Raw genomic sequence first — 24,495 nt, forward strand, 5'->3', positions numbered from 1 at the left:
ACACAATTTTTAACCGTAATTTTCACATCTCACATGAAGAATAAGAAACTGCTATTGTCTTACAATTTTTTTTTCTCTCTTTCACACTTTATAGTCAACAAGGCACCACCGGTCAAGTCCGTATTCTCGGCTTTTTTTCCCCGTCCATGTTAGTAGAAATTTTCAAATCATAAAAAATGCAGAGTGAGTTGAATATTTTTCTTAATTTTTTGATAGTCTGTTTAAGAATAATGCTTATAGATATGGATTTTTTAATTTTAATTATTCATGTTAAATATATATTAATATTAAAATCTAAATAAAAACTTGTATATTGGGAGTGATATACATAGAAACCGGACTGCTAAACTTAGCATAAAGTAAACTCAACTCGGTTCCTATCATTGGAAAGAAATTCGAAAAGGTAATTAAGGAATAATTATTTGACTTTTACCCTTTTTTTGGGCGGAAATTGTTCTCCATTTAGAATTTAAATTTCTGTCATGTGGAAATTTTGGGGGACTAATGTAAATTGTTTAATTTCTAATTAATTTTAGAAGGGCATAATAAATATAGAGGTTGCATTCCAAAAAATAAAAATGGTAGCACACCTTAAACTCCATTCTCATACACTACGTGACAAGTATACAAATACAGTTCTTAACAACTTATGGAAGACAATATAACTAAATGGTTATACATTTCATTCACTACAATAAATGCATCGTTTAAGGACATAAAGTTCAAGACGCTAGTTTGCGTTGGTAAATTTTGTAAAAGGGTCCATATTTAGGACACTTAAAAATGCGTCCTGAATTTGATACGCATAATTACCTTTATAATTATAAGTATCCATATATGGGCCTCCAGCCCAATCCAAAATGCGTCACATTTTTGTTCAATTTGCCCCAAATCACCATCACCACCAAACTCGCCGGCACGATCACCGCGCCAACCGTCGAGTCGAATTCGCCGCCCCAAAACCCTAGATTCAAGCACATTCCGAAACCTGAGGGAATTCTTATCAAATTTCGGGATCAATTCTTAGAAGTTCTTCAATTTCTACTGAAACTCTTCGCCCTCTACAGTGCTCGATTGAAGTGCTCGATTGAGGTTAGATTTGAGCTACGGGAATTGCTAAGGAGTTAATCAAGCAAGGCAACGACCACGACTGGCCAAGCTGCTGCTATCGCTCATTGCACTGGTTTCGGCAGAAACTGAGATCTCGCCCAAAAGTTATGGAGGTACTTTTTTCTGCTCTCCTCTCTCTCTCTCTCTCTCTCTCTCTCTCTCGTTTCCTTGATTGATGTTCCTAATTTTGCGTATTTGTTGGATTTGAGAAAACAGCACCAAGGATGAAGGTCATAAGCCTTTCTATTTTCAAATAGGGAAAGATACTGTTATTTAAGGTAATTTCTTTTTCATCAATGCATGTGAGTTCAATTTCAGTTAATTTCCCCAATTTTACCAGCCAATTTTTGGTGCCTTCGTAATAGGATTTTGTTGTATTCTACAGTTGAGCCTTCACCGAAATTTTAGTTGTCATTCCTGTTTAAGTGTCAAGTGTCTTAGTCCACTCTAAATTCAATTGAAACTTAGAGGCATTTCTAAGACAATTACTTTCAGATTTGTAAATTTTGGTGCGAGAATTCTGATAGGAAAAATGGTTAATGCAGAGATCTTAGCGTTTAAGTAGCAGTGATTTCATACTGATTTAATCCTTCTTAGTCTTTAAACTATTTCTCATTTTCCCCTAGTTTGTGTCAACAGAATTTTCTCAAATGTTCTAATAAGGATATCCTCTAGTTTCTAATTTGATTTACACTTAATAGGATAATATGAACCCGACTGAGGTTTTCTTTCAACAGTTTTGTGTTATTTTTTTGTAGAGTGTAGAAACAAAACAGGGCCTATCATTAAGTTGAATGTTGGAGAGTTGCGAAGAGGATTTAAATTGGCCTAATATTATGGTTTTTGTCTGGTCAAGATACACAGCTAGGTGTTTGTTTTCAGCATTTTAGTTAAACTGTTTAGGGCATTATTTGATGAGTTTCTCGGAGAATTTATATTAACTGTTTATTCTGGTGGTGAGAATACACTAATCCTTATTATAATCTAGATATTATTTGAGAAATTATTGTGTAAAGAGAAGGTTCATGGATTTTCATTTTATACAGAGTAGTATTTCTTAGAGATAATTGTGTTCTTCTAGTGAACATCTTGGTTTCCAACTATTCATGCTTTTACTTTCTTTTGTTAACAGGGTGGCTTTGATATGATCTGCAGTAGGAGGGACAAGATAGAGACCCCTGAACAAGTAGTTCATAGTTATTCCATCATTCGAATTTCTGTTGCTTCGTACGAGTTTTTTGCTTAAACAAACATGTGTATTGTATACTTGTCAGTTCAAAAAGGCTGAGGAGACTGTGAATAAGCTTGATTTGGACGGACTTGTTGTCATATGAGGAGATGATTCAAATACCAATGCATGTCTTCTTGCTGAGAATTTCAGGTCAGATTTCTGCCATTTTTCACATCTGTTTTTTCGATACATACATCTGATGAACTATTTCAGGGAAAAGAAAATGAAAACACGAGTCATCTTATGATTATGATGCTGTCTCAAAGTCTTGTTATCAGTTTCTTGGATCATTTTTGGGCAGGTATGCAGAAATCAAGATTTATGGTATCTTTTGTAGTAAAAATCTAATATTTATTATTGGTTCCATGTAGCTCTGATAAGGCCAAAGATACAAATTCTCATACACTAAACACATCAATGGGTTTACTGCAATCCTTGAAGATGAAGAAGTTTCTAGAATATCTAGTAAGAGTCAAAGTTAATAATGTTTTGCAGATCATGTCTGATAGGTGTTTGTTTTTGTTTGCAGTTCTAATTGTTTTTTTAATGAAATTTATGTCAGAGCATCCCAAGGTTGCACAACATGGTCATGGGATTTTACTTTAAGCCGGTCCTCTATGGAAGAAGGCTAGATTTGGGGAAGATACCATTATTGGAAATCTTGATAACGGTTAGCCTTCAAGCCTTATCTGGATTATTGCTATCTATTTTTGGAGCTTTGTTGTAGTGCACTATTGACCTCTATGATGTGTTAGTATGATGTGTCATTTCTCTGATTGCTAGATGTATCATTTCTCTCGATTTGAATATTACTCTGCACAGCCAGTGTTATTTGGAGGATTCTTCCTAGAAACTATCCTCCTCCTAAGTCAGTGTTTACATACATACTCTCTACCTACATAAATTATTCTATATTTATATTCATTTGATGGTTTTTTATGACAGGTGGGATGGGCAAGGAGGGGTGTATGACAGGTCAAGAGGTGTGAGGAAGAACTGGTAAGCTTTAGGTTACTAATAATAAAAGTCCATATTTAATTATGTGAAATTAGTAGTAAGTAGTATTGGTGTGGATTTAGTTGAATCAGGATACTGGTTTGGGAAGATGGTTTTTGCAATTTTGCAACTTCTGTAGGTGAGGTGAAGGAATGTGGGCTGCAGCCTGACCTCTTCTTCAAAAAGTCACATGAAATCTACAATTATGGTGAAGGGTATGTATGTTTGTATGTAGAGAAGTGACTACTTACTACCTACTTATTTCATTAATCAGTTAATTAATTAATTAATTAATTAATTAATTAATTATCAGTTTGATTGGGAAAGTGGCGGCTGATCACAACCACAAATGGATCCACAAAGAGCCAAATGATTAAGAAATCAACTTCCTATCTGCATGGCATAACTCTGATTAATAGATTGCTCTCGAAATACAACTTTGACATCTCAAAGTTGGGGCTATTAGTGAACAAGGTGAGCAGATATCCATAATTTGCACTAATTTTTGATATAGCGTGTATTGTTCTTGCTTGATAAGTAACTCGAAGGAAATTAACAGTAGGGATACTTGATTATAATCTGCGGATGGATAATGCAGAGCTATACAGAGGATCTCAAATTCATGGCGGAGCTAGTTAAATCTGGAGCAGGGGACATCGGTATTCACACTATGAAAAAGTTTCCTCAGTCGTATCACCTGCAGAGGCGCTCCTGTTTTATGATCAGGAACCATGCCCTTCGAAATGCAAAAAAACAGGTAAATAGGTTACGACTTTGATAGACTACTGCGATGATTACAATGAATTTATCTCAGATGTTGGCACTATGATGCGCAGAAAAATTCTCTGTTATAATGGCATTGAGCAACTAATCCGAAGGGCGAAGCAAACCCACAAGAACTTCAAAGCTGCTGCCACTGATGCTCTTAGGGATTTAGGTTTGGACAATTACAACTCGTGAGCTTTTTCACTGTTATTCCTTTATCATATTGCTTTGTTTCAGCCACTGCCAAGAATATCATGTGTTGTAATTTCATGCCATAATCTTATCACATTTGTTTTAATATATTGCAAATCGATATTGTGTATATTTTGATTTGGTATAAAAATTCTTATATTTGCAATTTTAGCTTGACCTCACTTGGATTTAATCCATAAACATAGCTTTTCCTAGTATTTATATGTATATAAGATGCTGTATTAGGGAAAGCTATATGGATGTGTAGCAAATTATAAAAGAGTCCCAGTATATTAGGAAAGCTATTTAAAAGCGTCCTAAATATATTTTGAGACGCTATTTAAAAACGTCCCTAATAAATTTGAAGATGCAATTTACAAGCGTCCTTAATATATATTTGGTGACGCTATTTAAAAGCGTCCCTAATAAATTTGGAGACGCAATTTGAAAGCGTCCCAAATATATTTGGAGACGCTATTTAAAAGTGTCCCAAATGTATTCGGAGACGCTATTTAAAAGTGTCTTAAATGTATTTGAGACGCATGTTAAAAGCGTCCTAAAAAATAATTTGTCCTAAAAAATAATTCACCGACGCTATTTAAAAGCGTCCTTAATTGTATTTGGCACGCCACCAGTAAGGACGCTTTTTGAAGCGTCGGTGATATATTTAGCAACATAAAAAAGCGTCTCTAATTGAATAAAAATGCGTCCCTAGCCATTCTTTTTCTTGTAGTGATTTTCTAACAATAGTTTATAATTAACATGCTAAACAATATACATTCATGCATGAAATCCTCTCAAGTCTTATCAACGGAAAATGTTGGAAAAATATAAATATGAAAATCCAGCATCATGTGCAACAATTATCTCAAATCTTTGATCATTGTCAAGCATTGCTGGCGGAATAAAACAAATAATATTTGCACGATATTGGGATTTTACTCGTTAATTAAAAAACTCATTATTATTCTCTATGTGTCATGCCTATAAGTAGGGATGTCAATCGGGCCAGCCCACCGGGTTTCGGGCCAACCCTATTCGGGTTGCGGGTCAATCGGGTGCGGGCTAATCGGGCTGTGATTTTTTCGGGTTATAAAAGTTCAACCCTAACCCTAAAAGCTCGGGTTTCGGGCTAGCCCAACGGGCTAATCGGGTTGTTGCCGATAAAATTAAAATGCGTTCAATTCAATAAATAAATGTGAAAATTAGTTATATTTATAAAATGTAAAATATTTAATTATGATAAATTTAAGATATGTACCTAAACTCAAACATAAACATATCAAATACTAATATTTGAGATTTATGTAAAATAAAACATAAACATCAAGAAATTTTAAAGCATGTTTTAGAAATTTAAATTATATTTTTTAGTGAATTTGAAGTTTGTAATTTATATATCTATTATTATGTTAATAAAAATTTAATATATAATCTATATATTTTATATATAAAATTGAAAGTTAACTTTTTAGTAATCTATATTATAAAATAACCAATGAAGTGTCGAATTAGAGTCAAACAAATAGAATGACAGAAATTTTATCGGGTTTTCGGGCTAGCCCATCGGGTTTTCGGGTTTGGCCCTAACGGGTTGCGGGTTAATCGGGTGCGGGCTAATCGGGCTATAATTTTTTCGGGCTAGAAATTTTCAGCCCTAACCCTGTAAATTTGGCGGGCTATTCGGGCCGGCCCACGGGTTGCGGGCTACATTGACATCCCTACCTATAAGTGTGGTGCATCCATGTGTCCATTATTCAAACACATGAAAAACAAATTCCAGCAAATACGACTGGTGATATCTTCACTTAGTTTTGTTAATTAATTTATAACTTGATCGTAGTAATAATTATTGCTTTTGTGATTGCAATCCTATATAAGTCGATAGTTAATGTTATCTTAAATTTTAAGTAATTGATAAATAAAAAAATATGTCAGGCAAGTGAGGTAAAACTTTACCTGTTTACAGTTTACCACGTCTCGTCATGCTGGATGGAAAATTTTGATTGATTTAATTAATCATCTCATCGTTGTGATTTACTCCATATTTAAAACTCCATTCCCCAAGCAAAAGAAATAAAATATAAAATATAACAATAATAACAAATAAATAAATAAATTTCAGTTTTCGAAGCAAACTACAATCATATATCGTGGCGTTGAATAATTAATCAATCGATCATCACCATTTTCTTGCAATCATAAGGTAGATATATTTAGTGATTTTTTTATTGTCTAAACAATTTTCTACTAGTAGTATTGCTAGTATATGGATAAAAATTGAAAGGTCTTCGATTGGAATCTCTTGTTGGAATGGTGCAGCGGTGTTCACGCAAAATTTTTAAAAAAAGTCTACTTCTTCTCGCAATTAATAAACTCTCTTAGTCTTTCCATCCTAAATTCCTAATAATACATTCTAGATTAATGATCTATTTTAATAACAAACCAACAAATTAGCATTATTTAGCTCACGAGCTACATAGTTAAGTCTATTTTATTTTTATATCAATTTTCATCAACTATAAAATACCGATCTCAACTACCTAACACAACAACCAATATCTCACTTTCTCATACAAACATAAAGACAAAGCGCACAACATTAATTTTAAGAATGAGGCATCTTACCTTTCTCATTCTCATCTTGCTTTTGTCAGAAAACTCGATCTACATTGATGCCAAAAGTCACAAGCATAGAAAGCAAGGAAAAGGCGGTAGCAAAGCCAGTCCGCCCCCGCTCGCCTCCAAGGATAATGGGAGCGAGGGAGAGGTGTTGGATGGTAACTACACTTCTAGCGTTACAAAATCCAGCACCTTCAGTGTACTAAGTTACGGCGCGAAAGGTGACGGCGTTGCTGATGACACAAATGTAAGTTTTAAGCATGTATCGTGCAAAATGTCCTAATTTAATGTAATGTATGTAATTGGAATTATATAAAACAAAATTCATTTTAAAGAAATGGAATTAGTATCAGTCCTTAAATTGTGAGGATCTACCGATGATATCATCCAAAATTCATGAGGGCGGAATAGTCATCTTGATTTAATTTGTTACATTTTCTTAGAATTCACTATGTTATGCAATTTATAGTTTCTTTTTTAAAACGAGTTTGTAGCATACGAAAAGGCGATATTCATTGTATAGAACCCCGACAGGCATTCGAAGAAGCGTGGGCCGACGCATGCAAGGTACAAGGATCAACAGTCCTGATTCCTTCAGGATCCGTGTTTCTCGTAAAGCTCGTTGCTTTTTCAGGGCCAAATTGTCAGTCTAACATCGTGTTCCAGGTAAATCCTTACAAGTCCCTATCAATGATTTAAATCACCTAAAAAATATTATTATCAAATATTTTTAAGACATTAGTTCCTATCAATATTTTTTTTTGCGTCTGCCCCAGTTTGCATGCAAATGTCTCGTTAATAGTAAAATCGACTTATTCAGAGCGCACTCAAGTGCTCGACTAGGTGCAAATTTTTGAGATGTTGACGTGATAGAACTCTTTTTCGTAAAAATCAGTTAGATGGAAAAATAATCGCACCAACAAACTCAGGAGCATGGGGGAAGGGTTTGTTACAGTGGCTGGATTTCTCCAAGTTGAAAGGAATAGCGATCAGAGGTCAAGGTGTAATCGACGGTCGAGGATCGGTCTGGTGGAACGATAAAACGACGGCATATCAAACTCAAGATGATGATTCAGACCTGGTAATTAATAGTCCTTTTTGGATTTGCATGAATCCAATCTCTATAAATTTAATGTGTATATGTCATATTTCAAATATTAAAACCAATTCTATTGACAGTTAGAAGGCGAGGACAAAGGAGGAATGCCTAGCACCAAACCAACGGTGAGTATGTGCATAGCATAGAGGAAAATATATAGTGTTAGTACTATTCAAAACTAAATTCATCATATACAAAAAAGCAAAAGCAGGAAAATAGTTTGCCGAAGCTAAAACAAAATTTTTTAGACGAAAGATTCAAAAAGTAAAATAAAATAAATTACAAAATATCAATTATTAAAAGATGATCACATAATCGCACATTTTCATGTGTAGTTATAAGATAAATAAATGCTAAACCAAATGAAATCTCGAGAATGGCAAGAATGAATGACTAATGTCACTCCATATTTTTGCCTTCCAGGCGCTTAGATTTTACGGAAGCACAGACGTAACAGTTACAGGCATAACGATCCAAAACAGTCCACAGACACATTTGAAATTCGATAACTGCATTGGGGTTCAAGTATTTGGCATTAGCATTTCGTCCCCTGGCAATAGCCCAAATACTGATGGGATTCATCTCCAAAACTCCCAAGATGTGGTTATTCACACAACCAATCTTGCTTGTGGTAACACTACTATATACATACAAAATAAACATAAATAAACTTATTATCTTAATACATTTGTGTGATGTAGGATAAATTGTTAATCACTAAATCACACATATAAATTTATGTAGGAGATGATTGCATTTCAATACAAACAGGATGCAATGGTGTATACGTACACAATGTGAACTGTGGGCCAGGTCACGGCATAAGCATAGGAGGATTGGGCAAAGATGGGACTAAAGCTTGTGTTTCGAATATCACGGTTCGCGATTCCACAATTAAGAACACCATGAATGGCGTCAGAATCAAGACTTGGCAGGTACTCTCTCTGTTCGCGATGTAATGTTTTGTTTTTTACTCGTGCGATTTAAGAATGTGAAGTTAAGTGGGTGAAGAAGTGAGTGAAATTTGGATCCCATATTTTGTATCAATACTATATATTGAATTTCAAGATAAAATAACTTTTAATTGTTGCCGTATCAAAATGACAATATGACACATTATATCGCGGACCATGGAGTATAATTCACCAGCAGTATTTATGTCATATTTAATGTACTACTAGTTAGTCTATAATTTAAAGTAAACACTCTGAATTTGATCTCATGTAAATGTAATGAGATTACATTGTTCACCTTATAGGGTGGATCGGGGTCAGTGCAAGGAGTAATGTTTTCGAATATACAAGTGTCCGAAGTGGAGAATCCAATCCTTATAGACCAATACTATTGTGACGGACACAAATGTGGAAACAAGACTTCAAACGTGGCTATTTCTAGCGTAACGTATCGATCTATAAAGGGAAGCTATGTTACTAATCCTATTAGATTCGCATGCAGCGAGTCGACTCCGTGCTCAGGGATAACTGTATCGACTGTAGACCTTCATCCGTCGTCCAATGCCAAGAATGACGATCCCTTTTGCTGGGAGGCTTTTGGAGAAATCCAAACAGCTACTACTCCCACTATTACTTGTTTGCGACGGGCGACTCAACGACCCACTAATAATGCCGTTTCTTGTTAATTAGACCAAGTTACTAGATTTAACGAGGATTGGATATGGTCCTAGTCATCGAAGTGTATCTGGAACGTGAATGATACACTTCAATGATAGACCAACCAATCCGGACAATATCACATATACTTAAAATGGATTGATTGGGTTAGATATATCATTTCTATGTTGGTATTGTTACACAAAATGACATTTAAGTTTGACATAGTTTGCAAATAATTGATGATGGTCATTTGCAAAAAATATCTTTGTTTATTAGATTCTGAGAATGAAATTAATCAGTATAATAAGAAAAGAAGTTACCAAATTAATGTTGAATAAGAGCAAACAACATTGGTATTCTTTGTCAGTATGAAATCACTGATGATTACAGGCTCAAAATAGCATTGCCCTTGTTGATGAACGCCTCGCGTGCGCTTGGCTTGCTCCTACGCATGGTCCGTGCACCAGCCTCGACTGCATTTAGAAGTTTTCGTAAAATTGTCATAACTTTCTATGCAAAACATTGACTTATGCATGTAATATGTCCACGCGAAATTTTTTCGAAGATATAGTAACTAGTAGTCTTAAAAGAGTGGTTCAAATTTTTTGGACCCTTTTATTTCCTTCAAAACTCAACAAAACAATAAAACAACCAATTAAACAAGCATTAAGTTATATCACACTTATATAACTACAAAACTACACATGACCCATATATTTTAACCTCAAAATGCATCAAACTATATGTTGAGTTTATCATGTGCTGACAGTACACAAGTTTGAAATAAAATCTACAACGAAAAAAAAAATCTTATTTCATTAGCCCAAATCTTCATCACCAAAACACTCGGAGTGATCAATTGCTAACTCATCATTTAATTGCTAACTACAACTAATTTAAGGCCACATGATTTTAAAAAACGTGTGGTCTACAATTTGCCACGTGTAATTTTCGTTTTTATTAATTAAATCGAAAAAAATTAAAAAAAACGCTAAATTAGGGTTTTGGATGAAAATGTCAATATAGTGTTCCGAAAATATTAACACAATGCTTTGAGAATGTCAATACAAATTTAGGATTGACATTGTATATGCTTTATATTGACATATTATCTTAGCTGTATTGACATTAGCCTGTGTACGAAAAATACGAAAATTCTAGATTTTTTTTTTCAAATTTTGACGTCGGAACATATGCATGTAGTATATCGTTGGAATCCTTATAAAATTATCTTTAATTTGATATATGTTATATAAATTTAAAGTTTTGGAATTTCTTTTAAAAGTTAATTATAACTAACTTGACATTAAAACCCCTATTGATTTTTATTGGAATTAATCATATAGCCTTATTGACGTTTTTTGTTGATCGTATTGACATTTTGTGGTTAATGATCTAGGCCTTTAATTTGAACATTTAATGACTATTATTGAGTTGTAGTTAGCAATTAAGCATTGAGTTAGCAATATAACACTCCCCTATATATATATATATATATATATATATATATAGGGGTGCGTTAGGCTCCTTTGCACCCTAAGTGTCCTATTTCCTTCTTAATCTCAGCCCTTGGATCCTTGAATTGGATGGTTGTGATCAATGCATTATTAGTCTATAATGTTGCATTATTAGCCGTTGTGCATTATTAGAATGAAAATGTGCATTATTAGTCTATAATGTTGCATTATTAGCCGCTGTGCATTATTAGAATGAAAATGTGCATTATTAAATGACACGTGGCATTAATCTAACCGTCAGATGACAAAATCGTGGGGCTAGGATTAAGAAGGAAAAAGGACAAAAGATATGAAAAGGATTTGAATACATCCCTATATATATATATATATATATATATTTTGATCTATGAAGACCAAATTTAAATACAGAAACGTAGAACACGGTCATACGTAAGACATTTTTAGGTCATAGTTAGTTTATAATATGACCTAAAACTACTTAAGTATGACCTTCCGTGTTTTGGGTTAATTATTGACCATTAGATCATCTAATCCTAGGGCCAAGATTTGGGCTGCATATTAACCACAAATCCACCCTTAAAGACCGAACTAGAGACCAAATTAGGGCCACTCATTTTTCTTAATCTTATGGTTATGATTAATTTACAATTAATTTAATATTTTATTAAATAAAACGTTTTTTTTAGATTTTTTTAATTTTTTTTTAAAAAAAATTTTAAATTTTTTTTAAAATTTTTTTTTATTCGATAAAAACTTGCTGGAGTAAATAATGAACTATATTCACTACATAATGAACTAAATGAATGTATGCTATGAACTTATTACTTCATTCAGTCGTGCTATTACTTCATTCCGTTAGTTTATTACTTCATTATGTTAGTTTATTACTTCATTCAGTCATGCTATTACTTCATTCCATTAGTTTATTACTTCATAATGTGTTATGACATAATTATCTTTCAGTTGGGTTTAGGGTTATTACTTTATTCCGTTAGTTTATTACTTCATTCAGTCATGTTATTACTTTATTCCGTTAGTTTATACTTCATTCAGTCATGTTATTGTTATGAGCTTATTACTTCATTTAGTCGTGCTATTACTTCATTCCGTTAGTTTATTACTTCATTTATTCATGCTATTACTTCATTATGTTAGTTTATTACTTCATTCCGTTAGTTTATTACTTCATTCCATTAGTTTATTACTTCATAATGTGTTATGACATAATTATCTTTCAGTTGGGTTTAGGGTTATTACTTCATTCCGTTAGTTTATCACTTCATTCAGTCATGTTATTACTTCATTCTATTAGTTTAGTATTTCATTCCGTTAGTTTATTACTTCATTAAGTTATGTTATTACTTCATTTCATTAGTTTACTACTTCATTTCATTAGTTTATTACTTCATTTTATTAGTTTATTACTTCATAATGTATTATGACATAATTATCTTTCATTATATTAGTTGAAGTAAATTCAATATATAATGAATGCGAAAAATTACTTCATAACATACATCCATTTAGTTCATTATATAGTGAATATAGTTCATTATTTACTCCAGCAAGTTTTTCGAATATAGTTCATAAAAAAATTTAGTTCATAAAAATTTTAGTTCATAAAAATATAGTTAAAAAAAAAATTACTTCATAACATAAAAGTTGAGAATATAAAGCACATACCTCACGGACATCAATCTATGAGTCAATTCATTTTCTGTATCATTGTCACGACCGCACTTTGCTAAGGATAGCGAAAGCGGGTGAACCGCGACTAATGAGAGGGATTAAAGAAATGGGAAAGAAAATGGGAAAGAACTTGTGAACATGCCCAAAGGCCAAGTCGATCGTATCATAGAATAGAAGCCAAATGTACCATTACATGGTATTAGAACTAGAATAAATATTACATCAATAAATCAGAGTTCGATGGTGCGATTCTAGGATGTCTCACTTCATAAAAGAGCAGCGGAATAAGTCCATACTAGACGACTTCGTGTATGAAGACACGAATCGTGAAAAAGATCCACTGGATTATTTAGTAGCATCGACTCCGATCATTTCTCCATACTCTTGACGTTCAACTTGCACATTTATAAATACATGCAAGGCTGAGTACAGGAGTACTCAGTGGACACATGCCGAAAACAAAACATACAATATATAGTTGTCACCCATCCACAGTATCGCACAAGGGTTTTTCTTAAAAGGCCCGAGCATACTAAATTCTTTTGTGAGCTAAAAGTCCGACTGCAGTCTAAGTTCTTTCAAAAATTTCTACCATATCTGTGAATCGTGTACCGTGAAGGTGGCCACCTTCAGCGGACACATCGCCGGCCAACCGCTGATGGCTCACGACTCTCGTGCACATTATTCCGAACAGGATTTGCGGTCCTATTGGGAACCGAATTCGTTAAACTAGGTTTGACATCGCTAAACCCTGCAGGATACAACCCCAACAGATAGGCCTCAAAACAAACATTTTATGGCATGACAACACTTTAAAATAATCACTGCTTCATTTTGAGAAAATGATTTTTCATAACTTCAAAGTATTTGCTTTATATCCACACTATAGTGCTGGATATTAAAAGAAAGCCCACCTGATATGCTTATGTCTCAACTCAAAAACTCGCTAATTAATACCGTAGCACGCTAATTAATACTTGAATTAATTATCTTTAGAAAGAATGCATGCATCCTATTGGATAGCACCTATATCTCAGTCTCGGCTTATAGGATTTTTCCTAAGGCTGCCCATGGCGTCGCTGGGCGACGCCGGTCAGCTTTTGCTTCTCCCACTCTACTACTTTATTTTCCCGGAATCTAAATAAATTATTTGGAAATTTATTCCTCGACCTTCGGCTCCAACTCAATATTTTCCATCTTCAGAAACTTTGTATTTTTTCGGGAATTAATTAATTGAGCTCCAACTTATTTCCTTAAATTAATCCCATCCAACAAAGAGTTTCTCAAGTCCAACAAATAAGAATTCTCGGCCCAAACAATAAATCTCTTGGCCCACTAATTAAATAGTAATATCCCATCACTCTATTTAATTCATTTAGGCCCAAGCTAGATTAAATTATGGTTCATCTACAATTATTCATGTCCATCCAAGCTTAAATAATTCTCGGCCCACTTTTTCAACTGAATTACAATTTCTTTACTCTCCAAATCTTTCAAATAAAGACTGATACTTTGCCCAACTAATCAAATCAAAGTGGCCCTCCATAATTTCTCCACTTAAACTCTCTTCTCGGTAAATCCTCTTCCTCAACACTTTATATTTCCAACAAAACTTCCCCAATTCCTCTTCCATATCCATAAATCAAATTCAGAGGCGACGCCTTTCCTCTTCGGCGAAACCGCGCCCCGCCTCAACGGATTTCAGGAGTCCCGTCGGCGCGTACTGAAAGGATATGGGCTAGAATTAGATTAATATGGATTAATTAATTATAGTTGGGCTACAATTATATTAGTCCATAAGCCCAACAATCATGAAACCCTAGTGACTCTTCATCTATATAATGGTTATTTATTCTCCATTGTGGGAGAATGAGAAATAGCGTAACATTAGAGAGAAAATACGTAAAGCTTTGTAGAGAGAATTCCTAGCATTCTTCTACGGAGCAATTGTACCGGGATAGTTCCTGCATCGGATTGGATTGCACGTGGACCTCGATAGTAGTGGATTCAACTTGCAGGATTCAATCGAAGAAGAAAACTACACAACAAGTAAGATTTAATATCGTTGTGTTTTACATGCTCAACTTGCAATATGATTATGAATCTAGATCTGTTATTCTTGTATGCAATTTCCGCTGCGCTCATTAGATGAATACAAGAAAACCCAACAGTGGTATCAGAGCTCGGGGCTCGATTCATAATTGGTTTTGTACTCTAATTTACTGTGGTTTTGTTTTGTAATTGGAACGAGAAATTGGATTTCGCAATTTAGATTAACAATATTGAAATTAGATTTCGACACATGAATCTGGCAAGATGTAATTGGATTTACAAATTGAAATTAGATATCTTTTAAAAGCTGGATCGATTCATAAACAAGAATTAGCAATTGGGTTTTGAAAACAATAATTGGGGATGGAATTAGATTTCATCTCAATTCTCAAACATGAAAATCTGACGATGAGAAATACTATTTCACAGTTGAAATTTGATTTCAAGTTTTAATGATTGGTTCCATTATTCCTACATGGTGTAATAACGAGTTTTGAGATTGGATTTCAAGGAATATGCAAATATTCCAGTACTTTGAAACAAAATGATTACCGAATTTTTTTTTTTTCGAATAGTTTGAAAAGAAAATTTAAATAGTTTTGGAATAATGTGGAGTTATGGAATAATGTGGAAGATAACTTAAAACACAGAAGTGGCTCGGCCATGACCTTTTGTTTTCTGACCCAATTTTAAATGTTGCACCTATTTCCTTGGGCTGCAAGTTTTAATCTTTTTTTTATTAGTTTATAACTAATAGTAATAAAATCCCAATTACATAAATGAACTTATTAATTTGATTAGTAAGTTGTACCGTGTTTATCACTTTGGAAATGATAATAGTACATGAGCATTTAATATTAATTTTGAATTATTATTAAATATATAGAATATCAATTTAGAATTGATAAAATTTGTTAAGTCCACATTTATTTAGAAAATAAAATTTGATTTTATTTGTTGATCATTATTTGATATCCTATGTGATAAGCATGCTATTTGATTTATGCTTACTTATTTTAACTATAGTAGTTAGAGACCGTTTTATTGTCTGGGTAGGCGGCGCCCAGTATGTAGTCCGTGTTATACTATGTCTGGGTAGGCGGCGCCCAGTATTTGTAGTCCGTGTTATACTATGTCTGGGTAGGCGGCGCCCAGTAATTGTTTGAAATTTAATATTGGATATTATATTCACACAACTAGTATCAAACTTTTTCCCCATAAAATATAAGTCTTGTTTTTGAAATAAACGCATCGTCCATCATAATTGTTTGATGTTCCTAGCCTTTTCGACCACGAGTTTTACGCCAAAGCGTTTACTCTAAATCCACAAGGTCTAGGCTCATTCATAGATGCATAGTTGGCATCGTGTGATGGGGTTGACTTGCTTAAATTGTTTAGTAAAGCCAAAGCGACCTAAATAGTTTATGGATGCATATTAATTAGATTAATAAACCAAGAATTGCAAAATAGTTGTTGCAATTGGCTTAGAGGCCTACCTTGTAATATTATTGTAGTGATCAGCCAAAGCAGGGGCTGCGATGATATGGACTTGGATCTTGGACCACTAAAATTTATATTTGATATAAATTCGTATTTTATGTTTGGGGGACATAATATATGTTAAAATTAGTGGGAGCTAATCAATACAAAATAAACCCTTGTTTGATTAGAGATACGAATGTGATCTTTATATGCTTTTCTAATTTACTTTTCATTGTATTTTTCTGTTCAGATAAAATGTCAAACTTGACTTACAAGTGTTTGATGGAAACACACAAATTGACTGGGTCAAATTTCACGGATTGGCTCCGTTGTTTGCGCTTGGTGCTAAGGCATGACAAAATTGATTATGTCTTGGACAAACCAATTGGTGTCGTTCCCAGTAAGGAATCTTCTGAGTTTGCTACGTTTGACGCAGCTGCTCATGAGAAACATGTTGAAAATGCAAATGATGCTCAGTGCATCATGCTGTCATCCATGAGTTTGGAACTTCAAAGACAACATGAGCACATGCTTCCATATGAGATGGTTAAACACTTGGAGAGTTTGTATGCTTCACAAGCTCAAACTATGGAGTATGAGATACTTCGCGATCTCTTCAAGTGCAAGCTTCATGATGGAGGCAAGGTTTCTGAGCATGTGCTGAAAATGATTGGTTTGATTGAGAGGTTAGCATCGATTGGAACGGTGCTCCCCGCAAATGTCTCAACAAACCTAATTCTGCAGTCTCTTCCTAGTAGTTTTGAGAATTTCATTGTGAATTTCAACATGAACAACACGAAGGTTGGGCTGCCAGAGTTGCACAACATGCTTAAGACTTATGAGTCTTCCACTACTAAGGTAAAATCTGTGCTCATGGTGAGCTCTTCTGCGAAGTCTTCCAAAGGGAAGAATAAGCAGCAACAGAAGAAGAAAGCATCTAAGGATGCTGTTCTAAAGCCTAAGAGTGGAGGGGCTAAGAAGAAGTCGAAGTTATCAAAGGATGAGTGTCTTTTCTGTCATGAGAAGGGACACTGGAAGAGAGACTGCCCAAAATTCAAGGCACAAGGTGCAGAAAGTGGGAGCTCATGTATGTTTGTCATTGAGATAAATATGTCTATGAATAACTCACAATCTTGGGTATTAGATACAGCTTGTGGCTCACACATTTGTAATAATGTGCAGGGTCTAAGTGATTGCAGGAAAGTGAGGCCTGGGGAAGTTGATTTGCGTGTTGGGAATGGAGCAAGAGTTGCTGCCGAATGCGTGGGGACTTACAGATTGGATCTTCCCTCAGGACATAGACTAGAATTGTTCAATTGTTATTTCGTTCCAGTTATTTCTAAGAATATTATTTCCATTCCGATGTTAGACATTGAAGGTTTTTCCTTCCATTTTGCAAACAGCAGATGCTCGTTTTCTTTTAATGGATTGTTTTATGGAAATGCCACTCTTGAAAATGGATTATATATGCTTGAATACAAACGAAATATTCTCAATGTGCAAAACAAAAGACCTAAGCTATGTAATACGAATAATACAACTTATCTTTGGCATTGCAGACTTGGTCATATTAATGAGAAAAGAATAGCAAGATTGAGAAAGTTAGACTATCTCACTTCATTTGATTTAGAATCATATGGAGCTTGTGAATTCTGTCTCAAAGGAAAAATGACAAGTAAACCATTTTCCGGGAAAGGGGTACGTGCTAAGGATCTGCTAGAGTTAATTCACACAGATGTGTGTGGACCGTTTCCAACTCAAGCAAGAGGTGGTTATTCGTACTTCATAACTTTTACTGATGATTTATCAAGGTATGGATATGTGTATCTTATGAAACATAAATCCGAGGCCTTCGAGAAATTTAAAGAGTTTAAGTGTGAAGTTGAGAAACAACTTGGGAAAAGTATCAAGACTCTTCGATCAGATCGAGGAGGGGAATACTTGAGCCGAGAATTTCTTGATTACTTGAAGTCACATGGAATCCAGTCAGACTGGACACCTCCTGGTACACCTCAAATGAATGGAGTATCTGAAAGGAGAAATCGAACATTATTAGATATGGTTCGATCCATGATGAGCTTCGCCAGTCTCCCTTTATTCCTATGGGGTCATGCCTTACTAACGGCTATTTACATTCTAAATAGGGTTCCCTCTAAATCAGTCGAGAAAACACCATATGAGTTATGGTGTGGCAAGAAAGCAAGTCTTAACCATATCCGGACCTGGGGTTGTCCAGCTTTTGTTAAGAAAATGATGACTGATAAATTGGAAACTAAAAGTGAGAAATGTTATTTTGTGGGATATCCTAAAGAAACTAAAGGATATGAATTCTACTACCCTGGAGATCACAAGGTGATAATCTCTAGAAATGTGACGTTTCTTGAAGACAATTATGTCTTAAAGGAACAAGGTCACAATATTGTAGATCTTGAAGAAATTCAAGAACCACAAGATAACACTGAGGATGAGGTATTGTCAAATGGTTTGAACAATAACTCAGTGGGAGTTTTTGATGATCTATTGGGAGGGGAAATTACTCTTAGAGAGGACCTTAGAGAGACTCTCGAAGGACCACCTCAAGACAATGAGATGCATCAAAGACAAGATGATGCAATAGTTGCATCACCTCCACCTCAAGAAGATCATGGGGATATTCCTGAACCTTCTCACATACAGAATGAACAGCTTGAACCAGAGCAAAACCAACTCAATAGGCCTAGAAGGACTCGTCGTCCACCTGAGAGACTGAATCTAATGGTTGAGAACCAAGATGATGAAGTTGATTTAGATGATGATGAGCCTAAGACCTATACCGAGGCGGTGTCAGACACCGATCGAGAGAAGTGGCTTGAAGCCTTGATATCTGAAATGGACTCGATGTACTTCAACTTAGTCTGGGAACTAGTTGACTTGCCAGATGGGGTTTACCCTATAGGCTGCAAATGGATCTTCAAAAAGAAGAGAGATGCAGATGGCAAAGTACAAACCTACAAGGCTAGGTTAGTGGCAAAGGGTTATAGTCAGCGCGAAGGCATTGACTATGATGAAACCTTCTCGCCAGTTGCTAAGATCAAGTCCATTAGGATATTACTTGCAATTGCTGCATACTACAATTTTGATATTTGGCAAATGGATGTCAAAACCGCATTTCTCAATGGAGAATTAGAAGGCGATGTCTATATGACACAACCTGAAGGTTTTGTATCGAAAGAAAGGCCGAATGCAGTGTGCAAGCTAAAGAAGTCCATTTATGGACTTAAGCAAGCTTCGAGGAGTTGGAATATTTGTTTTGACAGAACAATCAAATCGTTTGGTTTTGTCAGAAGCAAAGAGGATCCATGTGTTTATAGTAAACGTGAAAATGGAAACGTCGTATACCTTATCATATATGTTGATGACATCTTGATTATGGGAAACGATCGTTCCATGATGCAATCCGTGAAAGAGTGGTTGTCTAGATCCTTTATGATGAAGGATCTGGGTGATGCTTCTTATATCCTTGGAATTAAGATCTATCGAGATAGACCAAATAGGATGTTAGGATTATCACAATCCACTTACATAGACAAGTTGTTAAGGCGCTTCTCAATGGAGAATTCTAAGAAAGGTTTTCTTCCTATGGGACATGGCATTGTATTGTCAAAGAAGGATTGTCCTTCTAATGACAAAGAAAGAGACAACATGAAGAGGATCCCATATGCTTCGGCTATAGGATCTATTATGTATGCCATGATATCTACTAGGCCAGATGTGGCCTATGCGCTTAGCATGACAGGCAGATTTCAGCAAAATCCCGGTGAGGAACATTGGAAAACTGTTAAGACTATTCTTAAGTACCTTAGAAGGACTAAAGAATATTTCTTAGTCTATGGTGGACAACCAGAGTTATCAGTTACTGGGTATACTGATGCTAGTTTCCAAACAGACCATGACGACTATAAGTCTCAGTCTGGATATGTTTTTATCCTCAATGGTGGAGCAGTGAGTTGGAATAGTTCCAAACAAGGTACAACTGCCGATTCCACCACCGAAGCCGAGTATATTGCTGCATCTGAAGCTGCCAAAGAAGCTGTTGCTTTGTTAGAGTTCGTTAAGGAACTGGGTGTCGTTCCGAGTGCCAGTAGTGCAATACCTTTGTACTGTGACAATACTGGTGCTGTTGCGCAAGCAAAAGAACCCAGAGCTACGAACAGGAACAAACATGTTCCTAGAAGATATCATCTGATCAAAGAAATAATTGAAAGAGGCGACATAAAATTAGAAAGAGTACCCACTGATGATAATTTAGCTGATCCTTTCACTAAACCGTTATGTATAGCAAAACACAACAAGCACTTTGAGAGCTTAGGTGTTAAGCATGTTGGTAGATGGCTTTGAATCAGTGGGAGTTAAAGTTTTATGTGTCTTAGAAACATTTTGTGTTGAGACAATATTACTTGATCACATTCTATGAAATTTAATTTTCTATGGGTTTTGTGCTCTTATTAGAATAATTGTTTTAAATGTTTGTCTTTATTCTAAATATTTGTTCCCTTGAATTATGACTGTCGTTAATGGAGTGAGACATTAATGATATAGTATAATTCTAAAATAGCCCTAACCAATGATCATCAAGAATGGGATATTGATGATATGTTATAGGTTAGCATGGGGTTTGCATCACATTCTTCGAGAATATAGTTGTTCTCACAACTATGAGATATCAGATACTCGTGATGGACACATGGTATACTTTGGAGAGTATTGGTATACCCTACTATTAAACTGTTTTGTTAAGTGTCTACAGTTTATTAGTGCATGAAGTATGTAATAGTCCTTGGATCTGAGGTCATTACACATTTTGTTTGTCGAGTGGTGTGCTTTAATCTTGTCCAACGCTTTGCCTCCCAAAGGAGGATTGAGACACGGACCTGTGTTGGGTATATCATAAGATAAATGAAAATGGTAGTTGAGCCAAGAATGAGATTCATTCCTCGATTAGAATTTCAAGAGAACATTCAAATTCTCTATATTACTTGACCACTAAGTCATTGGCCAATGCAAAGATATATTCGATTAAAGTAATTGAATATGATCGAATGGGTCATTTAATAAAGATGAGATAAAGTGATTGAGCTATTTGGATGACACATAGCAAATCTTAGGCTCAATCGGGTGGTTCGTGAATGAAAGGATATTACTATAAACTTTATGTAGAGGCTTGTTTACCGAATTCACGTAAACGTCCTTCATATATCGAGCTACGCTGCCAACGCAGTCTAGGAGTTTTGTGCAGACTTCGATTAGATCGTCGTCGATAATGAGGGCCTAAAGGGTCACACTATAAGTGTATTTTGATCCGCTCAAGGGTACAAAGTTGGAACTGCGTATTATATCTAATGCTAGTCCAAGTGGGAGATTGAAAGGATATGGGCTAGAATTAGATTAATATGGATTAATTAATTATAGTTGGGCTACAATTATATTAGTCCATAAGCCCAACAATCATGAAACCCTAGTGACTCTTCATCTATATAATGGTTATTTATTCTCCATTGTGGGAGAACAGAAATAGCGTAACATTAGAGAGAAAATACGTAAAGCTTTGTAGAGAGAATTCCTAGCATTCTTCTACGGAGCAATTGTACCGGGATAGTTCCTGCATCGGATTGGATTGCACGTGGACCTCGATAGTAGTGGATTCAACTTGCAGGATTCAATCGAAGAAGAAAACTACACAACAAGTAAGATTTAATATCGTTGTGTTTTACATGCTCAACTTGCAATATGATTATGAATCTAGATCTGTTATTCTTGTATGCAATTTCCGCTGCGCTCATTAGATGAATACAAGAAAACCCAACACGTACTCCTTCCTTCATCGAGTTCTCCCTCTTCGCTGCCCTTTCCGTCGAGCCCTCCCTGTCGCCTCTTCGCGCCAGTGGTGGCAATGCCGCCGCCGAGCACTCGTCGGGCTCCTAGTGCTGCGCGCACTCTTTCTCCGGCGAACGCCCTCCGGCGAGTTCTCTTCCCCCTTGGTGACGTCAGTAGTGGAGAGGAGGCGTCGCCTCAACTCCGTGCCTCAGTAACTCGCCGCCTCGCCGGCTGCTGCTCCATTGTCTCCATCCTCGCCAAGCTGCCTCTCCTCTTAAGCTCTTCTCTGTCGAGTTCTCTAGGAGGCAGCGACTCCGGCCCTCTCTCGATCTTTCCTCGACGGCGCCGACACCAGCCACCTCGCTCTGCTGCTCGCGCCTCCGCTCCAGCCAGATCTCCTGGAGCTCATTGCTGCCCGTCCGTCGCCAGGCAGCTCCGCCGAGTACTCCTCACTCCAAAGCTAAGTCCCCAATCCCTTAGCCCCTTTTTTAGTTTAGAATTACTAAAGCTTTGATCTTGGGAAGACTGTTATTGTTGATTCATCACTTGATATGTGGAGTCTAATTGCATTTGAGAGGAATTTGAGAAAGAATGTAGCTACTGGAATAAGTCTTATTGTTATGAGTTCTGTTTCTAAGCTTCATTCAGAGCTGCTATGATTCTAAGTTCTTGGTTACCTACTGTGCTAGCTCTATATGATGCAAGGTTATTGGGTGTTGAGGTTGTTACCTCACTTTGATGAATCCTCTCGAATGGGACCGATGTCCTGCCTCAAACTCCTCCTTGCTCCTCCTCCACTTCTTGCTGCTCTCTTGAATATTTGGTGATCTTATAGTGTTAGAATGAGGGGAGAAGAAGGAGATTGGGGCTGTTTATATAGTGCTCTATCCTTGGCCTTTTGTGCTTTATACTTGGAGGCAAAGGCTCCTATTTTGGGGCTGCCAGCTCCACTACTTTTGAGCTTGATGTTCATGCTATCCTTACTATTTTGGTGTATGTATGGTTGTCTCTCTCTTGGCTGTTTCCTCAGCCTTGATCGATGGGAAAACAAGAATCTTGCTCATGTCTATATTGGGCTTGTGTAGAGGCTCATTCTACTATGCTCTCTTGTCTTGGTTCCTCTTTAATGCTAGTTGAGAATGTGACAAAAATAGGCTGACTTCATGCTCTAAATGACAGCCTCCTCGCTGCCCTACCTTGCCTACTACTTCCCCTTTCCTACTTGAGCTTGTGTCTCCCTTCCTTTTTATTTGTGAGTCATCTTTTAACCCCTATATTTGTGTTAATTTGCAGTTACATGGCTGGAGCTTTGGAGTCTTATGGCTGCTCCCTAATCGAGAAAGAGAGTGAGGGAGAAACAAAGAAGATACTCCTCTAGAGATCCTTTGGCTCCATCACCAAAATAGCTAGCTTCCAAACTTGTTAATTAGTGTTGTAGGATAAAGGGTGTAGAATAGATGTGTGTGTTGTCACTCTCACATATGTAAACATATACTACTTGTTTTTAAATTCCTCCAAGTACTAATCTAATAAAAGTATGGCATTTACTTTTATCCTTGAAATGTAAATTTCCTTGCACTTTATTTCTTCCAACGAAAGTACTTAAATTACTCCAAAGTCAAATTACAACGAGGAAATGTACGATTACACATCTTCTAACGAAATTAATTAAGCTAATAAATCCGATTTATCCCGAAGGAAAGGAACGAAATTCCGGGGCGTCACAATCATAGATGTACAATTGGGTAAATTTTGGCGAGCAACCATCTAACGGCAACAAACTGCCAATCAAGTGGTAATTTTGGCCATGCAAACGGAAAATGGGAGGCGCATGACCGATGTTTAAGCTATTATCAATTTTACCACCCAGCGAAGTAAAGGCAAACATTGAATTATAAGATCGAATATTTTTCAAAAAGTGGACACTTTTCAAGTCTTTAGAGAACATTAAATCATGTAAGACTTCTGGAGGACGAAGAAGCTTAGGAATTTCAATCTTCCCATTCATACAACATTTTGAAAATTTGGGTTTCTTTGCTTTAGACGGTTTGCCCAATCGTTCTTCATACCAAAAATATGCACAACAGAATGAACATAGAAATGAAGCATCACCAATATCCCAGAATTCTACAAAACAGTAAACAAAAGTGGGCCAATAAAAATAAAACAATGTACATATTCAATAAAATTTATTACACGGCAATATGTCCACCCAAACAACTACTTTAATTTTAAAATCATTATAAGTAAACAATTTTAACAATGTATAGGGCATGGCCACTACATTTTTTAATGCCTGCCTAACTTAAATAA

The 24,495-nt window shown here is 35.7% G+C and overlaps 2 protein-coding genes and 1 long non-coding RNA gene across 9 annotated transcripts; all 3 read left to right on the plus strand.

Annotated features, from left to right (window-relative positions):
* The first annotated feature begins 845 nt into the window (after positions 1–845).
* On the plus strand, positions 846–4,426 carry LOC125204382. Of its 7 annotated transcripts, none has more exons than XR_007173554.1 (13): positions 848–1,223; positions 1,327–1,388; positions 2,243–2,296; positions 2,385–2,491; positions 2,555–2,642; positions 2,713–2,806; positions 2,904–3,011; positions 3,125–3,209; positions 3,287–3,340; positions 3,430–3,552; positions 3,651–3,811; positions 3,936–4,094; positions 4,174–4,426. It is a non-coding gene; the product is annotated as an uncharacterized LOC125204382 (long non-coding RNA). The 7 variants fall into 7 exon arrangements; XR_007173552.1 differs by having other exon boundaries at positions 849–1,223; positions 3,421–3,552; XR_007173557.1 differs by having other exon boundaries at positions 849–1,223; positions 3,477–3,552.
* A 2,482-nt stretch (positions 4,427–6,908) lies between these two features.
* Positions 6,909–9,679, plus strand: LOC125206882 (polygalacturonase At1g48100-like). Its single transcript, XM_048106097.1, has 7 exons — positions 6,909–7,163; positions 7,451–7,582; positions 7,812–7,997; positions 8,096–8,140; positions 8,439–8,646; positions 8,760–8,950; positions 9,274–9,679. Exons 1-7 carry the CDS (start codon positions 6,909–6,911, stop codon positions 9,652–9,654), a joined length of 1,398 nt encoding a protein of 465 aa, XP_047962054.1. The 3' UTR covers positions 9,655–9,679.
* A 10,331-nt stretch (positions 9,680–20,010) lies between these two features.
* On the plus strand, positions 20,011–20,706 carry LOC125206883 (secreted RxLR effector protein 161-like). The gene has a single exon (XM_048106098.1). The coding sequence runs from the start codon at positions 20,011–20,013 to the stop codon at positions 20,704–20,706; it is 696 nt and encodes a 231-aa protein (XP_047962055.1).
* Positions 20,707–24,495: the final 3,789 nt, after the last annotated feature.

This window comes from Salvia hispanica, chromosome 2 (genome assembly GCF_023119035.1).
Source record: "Salvia hispanica cultivar TCC Black 2014 chromosome 2, UniMelb_Shisp_WGS_1.0, whole genome shotgun sequence".
In the NCBI taxonomy this organism is placed as follows: domain Eukaryota; kingdom Viridiplantae; phylum Streptophyta; class Magnoliopsida; order Lamiales; family Lamiaceae; genus Salvia; species Salvia hispanica.